General features: G+C 40.1%; 1 protein-coding gene across 1 annotated transcript in view; it reads right to left on the minus strand.

The window, feature by feature from the left end:
* The window catches only part of opcml (opioid binding protein/cell adhesion molecule-like), a 119,287-nt gene extending 117,290 nt beyond the window's left edge, over positions 1 to 1,997 (minus strand). Inside the window, exon 1 of the mRNA XM_057820229.1 lies at positions 1,410 to 1,997. Coding sequence (XP_057676212.1) covers positions 1,410 to 1,567 — 158 coding nt within the window. The 5' untranslated portion in view covers positions 1,568 to 1,997. The remainder of the gene's footprint in view (positions 1 to 1,409) is intronic.
* Positions 1,998 to 10,403: the final 8,406 nt, after the last annotated feature.

A 10,403-nucleotide genomic window follows, 5' to 3' on the forward strand; every position in this document is an offset into this window, starting at 1 on the left:
TTAATTTGGTTTTGAATAAGGGCTTGGCTGCACAGCTCAGTAGTTGCTCCTTTTTTGTAGTACTCTCTCCAATAGGGTTTTTTATCTCTTGGGTGTGGTAATGTAAATAGGCGACTTTCGTGCATGTTAGGTTCTAATGAGATGATTAGAGAGGAGGATCTGCCACCACCCTGACCTGCACACAGTCCGAGTTGCGTGACGTCCGAGTTGCGCTAGATTGCGAGGGCCCGTTCAGTCCTGCTTGCAGGCCTAGTTGTTTTTGTTTTTTCTAAATATTCACTGACAGATTGTAAGGAGTTTAATTAAAGCGTGTGTTTTATTTCATTTTTTTTTTATTGTTAAAATACACTAAAACACAATAAATTGCTAATTGTTGCCACCTCCTCTGCTTCTGGTTCATTGCTTTTTGCAAGACCTGTGTTTTATTTGTTACCAAGGGGCTTGCCTTGCCCGACACGGTTACATATATATAAATATATATGTGTGTGTGTGTATACTGTAGTATATATACACACATACAAGGTGGGCAGAACAGAAACGCTCGGGCCATTTTTGGTTCCTGTCCACCCCTGAGCATAGTGGTGGCTCCATACGTTTGGGCTGAATTCTTCAAACTGGAACTGGGGCATTAGTAAAGCTTGAGGGAATTATGAACAGTTCAAAATAGAAATACTAAATGTCTTAACTTGTTATTTTTGTCATATTACAAACATCTGACATTAGGACTGTGATGTGTAGATTTCTTTAAACTGTGTTTTTTTTTTTTTTTTTTTTTTAACAGTATGCTACATAACAGCCAACCCATAACATTGTAATTGATTCCATATCCCATGAATCATAGGTGAAGGGTGAATAAAATATGTACAATGACAGCAAATGGATTGCTGTCACTGAAAATAGCATAGCACTGAAAACATCATTTTTCATATACTGTGGTAAGTGTAACAGGATACCAATGGAAAATCAGTACATAACATTGAACTACAGCACCCTTTCATTTGAAAACTGCTGCCATTACTTATAATACTCCTTTTGAATCAAGGAAACCATTTGTGTGTATTTTATCAAGACCACCCGTGCTGATGCTAGTTTGTGCATTTCAGCATCTCCTTGCATCCTCACCAAGACATCAAGCAAGTCATCAATAACATTCAAGGGCAATGAACAAGGGGCACACGAACACCGAGTTCTGTCCTTTGTGCCAGAACTTTCCAGGTGCACGTAACGCTATCATTCATATTAAACACGTAAGCTGCATTTGTATATGGTATGTATATCATTTCTAACTCTAAGCGCGTGCGGTGTGCTGTCACTGCTAGCGCATGCTGTGACAGCACATGACAGCCGCCATCCACAATGCAGGCGATCATAATAAGCAGTAAGATAATAGCTTCGGGTCACAGACTTACTTTAACACGGCGCTGTCCCCTTGTCGCACAGTAATGCTGTCCTTTAAAACCGAATCGCCGCTTCTGATCGGAACTCCGGCAGGTACGAGCAATAACAATTTAAGTCCGAGGACGACGAGGCATTTCCCATTCACCGTCAAGCAGCCGCAAATTCCCATGTTCCCCTGTCAGGTTGCAACTTCCAGGATAACTTAAAACGTCCGATTATTCCTTTTTTTGCGCTGCGGACCGCAAATTCCACTCCGCAAACAAGAAGCAAGATGCCCGCTAGAAACGGCGTCAGAGCTGTTCTCTCTCTCTCTCCAAGTAAACGGGCTTGTTATGAAACACCGCGAGTCTGTGTGCAGACGAGGAGAAGGAGCGCGTCAGCTGCTCGAGGAATCTGACTTCCGAGGTCGGAGGAGACAAAACAGGAGAAATGAGCTCCGCCTCGTTAGCTTCCAATTGGCATCACCATTAAATGGATGCTCTCACAAAGATGCATCTGCAAAGTGGCTGGGCCGTTGAGTTATTTTTCCCGACGGACTGCGCGTCAGTGTAATTCAAGAAAAGACACTTCATACAAGCCTGACAACTTGTCTCCTCTGTAGATTCTTATTTTCGCTCAGAATCACAGTACCCCCACCTTCTATTATAAAGCTCACCACACCGCCCTTGCAAACATCCTCGCTCTCTCTCTTCCATTTTTAAATCACCAGGTAGCACCAGTAGGTGTACGACTGCGGTATAGGTTACCTGCACTAATGGAGGTCACAACAGTTTTTAATCTAAATTGATTAAAGCATTGGTTCTCAAACGTACACCGAGCACGACCTCAAAAAGTACTCAGCACTTCACGTACCTCCATAGAGATCAATGTACAGTAACAAGCCGAGGTGTTTAAAAAACAAAACAAAACAAAAAAAAAACCTGCAACCCTTTGATGCACAACATGGGTCCAATGTTTTTTTTTTTTTTTTTTTTTTTAAATCATAGATTTCATAACCTATTGACATGACACGGGAAACGGGGCCAATTCGTAGGCGGCCTAGTTTCAAAAACTTCAAATTCAAATATTTACAAAACCAAAGCTGCTACCGACCTAAAACCAAAATAGGCACCTACCTATACTTAGCCATATATGAGTCTCCATGAGCAGCGGCATCAAAAATTCAAAGTCGTTCCCTTATAAAATCCCGATTAATTATTTTTTATATAACACAACTAGAACTGGCTATAAAAGTCTCAGATTTTACACTAGATGCACAAAAATCCACAAATGCAGAGATAATTACCTATATTTTCAGGATCAATAGCAATATTTAACATATCATATGCTGTAAGCTTTTGACCAAAATAGCAACTTTTTTTAAATTTTTTTTATTTATTTACTGCAAGTTTTCATCAGCCAATAAATCACTCAATTTAACATCAGAAACTTAAAACTTGAGGAAAACATGCAGAATCAATTATAAATAATATGTAAATAGATTATTAATAAATTATAAAGTATTGGCCCGAATATAAGACAGCCCTCATTATAAGACGACCCTCTCTTTTTCAAGACGCAAGTTTGCAAAAAGACTTTTTGAACACCAGATTAATTTTTATACATAAAATAATTACAGTGCTTCCGAAACAAATGATTATAACAATATATTTGAGAGAAAAGCATGTTATTTTGCCTCATTCAAATCTTAATATCTGAACATATAAATATGTAAACTAAAGTGCAATCACATTCGTAAATGAATGGCTTCTGGTTTTTGAAATGTAAATAAACTATTGTGAAAATACAACAAAATTGCAATAACTGCATTAACTATCAAAGTGAAGTCTAACTGTAACTGGAGTCTTGAAACAAATCTGAATAAGGAAAAACATTGCAATAAAAAAAATGCAAACTGGTTAAACCTGAGAGAAGCTGAGATCTGTCATGACAGAACATTGCTTCAATGATATCTGGCGCCATCTAGCGTTGTGAATGGGAAGAGTAGCTGAGATCTATCATGACAGAACATCGCTTCAATGATATCTGGCGCCATCTAGCGTCGTGAATGGGTATAATGTCGAGACTGCGAATATAAGACGACACCTTCTTTTTCAGTCTTATTTCAATGCAAAAAAAAAACACCCTCTTATTTTCGGGCCAATACGGTATTTACAATCACAATTTATTATGGAATAGAATGGCCCTTCATCATCATTATACACTATGTACTGTTAGCGAATGAGGCTAGTGGCCGCCTGGCGTAACAGGAGCTTTACTGGTGAAAATTCCTGTGAACAAATGCTTAAATCTCCAAATTCTTTATAGATATGGATGTAAAACAGTCTCGATTTTTGGTTAATAGTAAACTATGAGGCTAGTCAGTTACGAAAATTAGCCGCCTCCATGTGTAAACAAAGAAGAAAATTCCTCCAAATAAATGCTTCAATCATGCATTCGTGGTACGAAAAATATAATATTTACCTTGAATCCTCGAACAAATCACTCCTGACGCAATCCTTCCTGTTTGTATGTTGTACAGCTTTTGTAGTTAAATCCAATCGTAAGTAAATCCAAGCTTAAATCTGACATGAGCGTGTGCCCTCTTCGGCTATTACTAAATGAAGCTCAGCCCCCTCTGATAAGGCGTCGGACAGAGAATGTCAATAGTAATGATGCCTATGTTTCTATATATCTGCAATGGATTAATTTCCCTAGATAGCAGACCGACATCAAAAAGATGCCAAATCAACATTCTGCTGTCGATCTTATATCGTTGAATCAACATTAACACCTGACGTTGATTTGTCATCACTTTTGGAACTTCAATTAATATTGTTCCAACAGCCAAACAAAACCCAAAACGTCATTTCGATTATTGATAATATTGGAACAACGCTGAATCAATGTTATGTTTTTCTATATTTTTAGGTCCTGCTTTATTTACAGACAGAAGAAACAGCTAGGACGACAAATAAAATATTGTACGTAAATAATAAAAATATATAGCGGAAAACACAGAGAAGGCTGAAAAAGCAATTTCTGCTCTTGCACCCCTCTTTAAATAAACTGCTGTATTTTAAGCCAAAAGAACTGATGTGTTTGATAGAAAGTCTATATGCTGCCATAGCAGTTTCATGGCGCATTAAGCCCCCAAACTAATTTTAATTAGTCTGTTTTACCCTGAAGACCCACATTTCCAGACGCCGCGCAACCACTTCTGTTTCAACCCAGCTATAAAAAGAAGCTAAGTAAATATATTTATTATTCGAAATGTCTGTCATTTTTAGCTTAGAATCTTTAATTAATGTCTAATAGTTACCGTATTGGCCCAAATATAAGACGGTTCTGATTATAAAACGACCCCCTCTTTTTCAAGACTCAAGTTTGAAAAAAGACTTTTTGAACACCAAATTAATTTTACAGAAAATAATTATACTACATCCGAAACAAATGATTATAACAATATATTTGTGAGAAAAAGCATGTTATTTTGCCTCATTCAAATCTTAATATCTGAACCTTTAAATATGTAAACTAAAGTGCAATCCCATTCGTAAATGAATGGCTTCTGGTTTTTGAAATGTAAATAAACCAATCTATCGTGATAAAACAAGAAAATTGCAATAACTGCATTAACAATCAAAGTGAAGTCTAACTGTAACTGTAGTCTTGAAATAAATCTGAATAAGGAAAACGTTGCAGTAAAATAATGCAAACTGTTTAAACTAAAAAGAGTAGCTGAGATCTGTCACGACAGAACATCGCTTCAATGATATCTGGCGCCATCTTGCGTCGTGAATGGGGAGAGTAGCTGAGATCTGTAATGACAGAACATCGCTTCAATGATATCTGGCGCCATCTAGCGTGGTGAATGGGTATAATGTCTATGACGACCCCCTCTTTTTCAGTGTTATTTCAATGCAAAAAACACTGTCTTATATTCGGGCCAATACGGTAGTTAAAAAAAAAAAAAAAAAAAACGACTTTAAAAAATTATTGACTCACATACTTTAAACTTTTGAACAAATTACGTCACAAAGTAAAAAATAGTGTTTGTAAATAAGTAACGGGTACCTAACTCATAACTATCGCTTAATTGTATTTTTTTTGTTACTATCACATTTTCCCCGTTATTTTAGATGATAATCGATCCAAACAAAGAAAAATTGGGGGAAAAAAAGGTTTAAAAGGGTAAATATATGAGAAAGAAAATCGCGACCACTCCTTGATGTCTGCGATTTCTGCATCACGACCATTGTTACATTAACATTTTTCACCCATAAAATCCCCCCCAAATCTGGCTGTGGCCATTCACAGCTGTGTCTTGATACTCAGTGACACATGCTACACAGAGTTTTTGGATCGAAAAAATGTAAGTTTGGGATATCTCATGAAATCATGGCGTCTTTAATTAAGCTCTCTTATGCTCTCACCTACAGTAAGTTGGTTTCGCTTTTTAATTTATTTATTTTTTAAATGCCTTCCTGTTCAAACATTTTCATCCTCCTGATAATGGAGATTTAAAGCTTTCCAATGATGTATCACACTTGCATATAGGACAATTTGGAAATTTGGCAAATTGGGGGTCTAAGAGCGGAACTTCAAGTCAACTGAGTGTTCTCCGCCATATAAATATCAAATAAACAATATATTAACAAGTGAATAAATAATAAAATTTCAAATTAGATTTCAAATTATTTTTTAATGAATCACAACAACAGAAAACTTCAATAATGCTCAGTAAACTTATTGCAAACTTAAAGGGGAAATTCAGAATTTTTGACAAGAGGCTTAACCATCGAGATAGCAGGGATTTAATTAGTCAGTGGAGTTGATTTCAACGAATTTAGTGCAGTTTGTTGGTTATTGTTAGTTTCAGGGCTCCGGAGTGGCTAAACTATCATGAGTCAAAGGTACCGTCTTAGCATGCCAATTAAAAACAATATATGCACACATTAAAATAACCGATGATCCGTGTTGGATATGTTTTCAGGAAATAGTCATTAGAACATACAGTACATGTCAGTAAATAACTGCAGAATGAACAGCAACATTTGTAATCCAGCATCTCTGCAGGGAACAGGCTGCGAGGCGGGGTGATATTTTTTCCAGCGGTGTGTTATGTCACCACAGTTTACATTCTTGCCCATTCATTCCCGCATCTCTTTTAACGCACCACACACATCATACTCCACGGGGGAGCTCCAGCAAAGAGCGGTTGGATGGGCAGCTGGGTAGAAATTCCATGCAGCAGTCCCACTGCCCCAAGCCGAGCTCTTCTATTTTAAAGTGCGTATGATACCAAAAACCACGTTTATTTCATATTTCACGCAGTTTTTTATACTCCTGAATGAAATGGACCACTTGGATGTGTGTGTAAGCGATCGTTTTATATATTCAATTTTTGAATCCAGCGCCATAAAAATGAGTTAATTCCGGCTCCAGTCTTGGGTTTAGGACAAATGCGAATGTGACGTCACCCGCGTCAGCATCTCACAATTCAGCATTGCTTCATTGCATGCAGATGGACTGCGGATTCAGCTGATTTTGCAGATTAATCTGTTTATTTTTCGCATCACGCCAGCCAAACGGCTGCAGGCTTTTGTAGCTGCACCAGGTAGAGGCGTGTGAGCCTTTTTGGGTTCCAGGAAGTTCTCGTTCACCCTGAGATCGCCCCAAACAAGTGTGTGACAACTGTGGGACCATTGGACTTACGAGGAAGTGATTAAACATAGTGTTTTGTTTTATGCCAAATACTGGGATCATGGTACACGTTTCAATACGGAGGTGGCTTACATTTTGTGGCTGACAATGCTCCTTGTGCACCGAGAATGCCAGTCGGCCGACGACCGACGGCTTGTCGCACATCCCCCCGCCGGGAGAACGATATACTCGGCTTATTGCCCTCTTCGTGTGCCCGGTGTTCTGTCAAATTTTCCACCCGATCAGATATTGCAACTTTGAGTTAAAAATAGCCGTGAATACAGCGATTACAAAGTAAACACTACAAACTTTCTTTCAATAAGGGACTTACTTTACTCACCTTTGATCATGGACGGACATGTAAAAAAGTTCTCCTCAGACACATCCTGCCATGTTAGCTGCACAACAACTGCATGCGGCTCTCTATGGTTTACGTGTTCGCCGTGTAGTTAAGCCTTAATTTACGCCATATTCATGTTGACCATGTGGCAGCTACATGCTCCTCCGACGTCGGCCAGTTTGTCCGGCGGTAATTCTCCAGCTGCTTCCCTGGCAAACATGCTCCCCTATAGCCGCAGCAAGGGACGAGCTGTAACTTGCTCGCCGCCGGGCGGGTTGCTGATCCGCGAAGACAATCGACAAACCCGTCACCGTGTGACATGTTCCCGGGGAGTTTTGAGTGATTTTTCACTTCGAAAGCCAAGACTTTGAGACATCATTCGGTTTGGGTTAGCATGTCGGCTAGCTGTCACGCTTCCTGGTTTGTTTACGCTCCCCGAAGCCGAGGCAGGGAAATGACAAAAGCCGGACTAATTCCGGTGGCATAAAATATCGTTTGGGAGGTGCGACAGTAAAGGAGTGCGACATTTTGGAGTAATTTTGCCATGTCGTACTGTATAAATGTATACATTTTTATGTTTCGTATTCCATTTAGGACAAGACTGTTATTTGTCAAGACCATACCATTTATTTAGCAATTGCAGAAAAATACTTTGATGAAAAGAATATCCTGTAAAAATATTGGAGTAGAGCGATTGAAACAATGATGACATTTTGCTGCTCTGTGTCGCATTTTCCTCGTTCTGAATAATTCCCCCTCAATGGGCTGAATTCTTAATCAGATGAAACCATGACCCTGCCGACGTCATCCTCCTGTTGGGGACGCAAGGGCCCTATAATGGTGGGCATGGCTAAACGGCAGATGAAAAGACTAATTTCTCATCATCTGCGCTTTGCCAAATTGTTGTATATCGTCGAATCATCTCAAAATATGATTCTAAGTCACATAATAATGCTATTTAAGACTTCTTTCTCCATTCTTAGGCCCTTTAATGCATACACTGCACTACCCTCACCACACAATTCCATCACAGTGCTGGGTAATGGTGGCCAGTCGAGGACCTGGCAGCCACAGTAAAAGGGTGGTAAGTGGGTCCCACTCTTTTTCTCTATGGCGTGGCTCCCAGGGCGTAGCCTCCCCTCTGCCTGAGCTGCCGGTTGCGGGAGTGAGGGGAGGTCGGGGCTCCGGTCTCGCCTCGCCCTGCAGCGGCTCCTGGCCGTTCTCGTGCTTCCACCTTCCCCTCTCTTCTCTGCCTGGGTATCCACCCTGCACTCTGGTGCGGGTCACTTGCTGGATGCCGGTGTGTCGGCTGGATGTCGCCTGCTACGGCGGGGGGACCTGCCCTGGCCTTGGTGGGCCGCTGGGGGTCCCGTGATGTGCCGTGTCGGTTGGTTTCATTTGACCATTTCTTCTGTCTCTTTCCACAGCCTCTACGTGCACATTTCTGATTTAAAAAAAAAAAAAATAATAATAATAATAAATAAAAAATAAAAAAAGTTGGCTGAGAGTTTAAGATCGTGGTCTCCAAGCCACTCCACATAAGTTCCATCAAAACAAGACGAAACCAATCTGGTGTCTTGCAAGTGTAATCAGTTGATTGCAGTCATGTGCTGCTTGTTTTAGCAGAAACCTCTATTGGTATGGCTTCAACTAACGATTATTCTTTATAATCGATTAATCCGACGGTTAATGAAACTATTAATCAGATATTTTAATTACCTTCACAATTTAAAGCAACACTAGGTAAATTTTCAGATTTAGTCAATTTTAGCGATGCAGGTGGACAAAAACGGTAGTGTTTTGCCTTCAGGAAGACTATGTTTTCCATGAGGACCAGTGCACAGCGTTGTAAAACCCTGATCTCCTGGTAACTTGCAAATGGCTTGATGGATTTCTGTTTCCAGCGGCTTTGTGAAGGATGAATAGTAATGGAGTAATAAATCCAGTTGTGGCTAAACAACAGCACATGACGATGTTGCAAATGAGAAATGTTTGATTTTGTACCGTATTGCCCCAGTGGATCTCCGCCCCCACCCAAACTCGTTTGCGCTGACAAGTTTGGTTGAGGGGCGCGGGGTCGATCCAGCGAGTGAAAGCAAGGCCAATGTTTATTCTTGGTTGTCCTTGATCCTGGTAGCCTCCCTTTTTTTGGGGTCTCCTTCGACAAAACCTTTTGTCTCTTTTGTTGCTCTGCCATCTTTGCAGAATTTGCGTGAAAGCGTTCGCATCGACTTCAGTCTTTATAGCAAATGGGGAAAGGGGTTAGTGACGTATGTCGAAAAGCAGTCAGCAAATTTGTAGATTTTTTGTGTGGTAGGATTGCTGGCGCCCTCCTTAAAGTTACCGTAATTTCCCGAATATAACGCGCACTTTTTTTCCCCCAAATCAACTGGTAAACTCATGGTGCGCATTATAAACGGGTACATGGATGGAAACAGAAATATATATGTATTGCATATATATATATAAACCGATTTTTTTTCATTGACACGGCCACGTTGTGTTGAAGAAACGTATGCGGCCACCCGTTGCCGACCATTACGGTACGTGACGTCACCGTTTTGTTTCGGTAATACTTCACTCTAATCAGCCGAATGATTTCGTCCGTGTTAAATTCTGCTTTTTTCACTCTTCATAAAGCACAGAATTTAGTTTCTTGAACTCATTTGAGTCGACGTTTATTGCAGCTCCGCAATTCGGACCATAACAAATGTAAGGACACACACTTCCTGTGTCCGTCAACTATATCGGTCCCTCGGGAAACTCAAACCCAAATAACAATAGTTCCTTTTGTTACTGTCCTGCTGACAGCTATGAGCTCTCACGGATTTCCGACTTACGTTCTCACTTTCATTTTACCGTATCAATCCATGGAAGAAACATTTATTCATCATGAGGAAACGAGCAACTTATACAGCAGCCTTTATAAGAAGAGTCACATCTGTTTTGTTTTCTCTTAGATTCTGGTAAGTTGGAGAAG

The sequence above is a fragment of the Corythoichthys intestinalis genome, chromosome 18 (genome assembly GCF_030265065.1).
Source record: "Corythoichthys intestinalis isolate RoL2023-P3 chromosome 18, ASM3026506v1, whole genome shotgun sequence".
In the NCBI taxonomy this organism is placed as follows: domain Eukaryota; kingdom Metazoa; phylum Chordata; class Actinopteri; order Syngnathiformes; family Syngnathidae; genus Corythoichthys; species Corythoichthys intestinalis.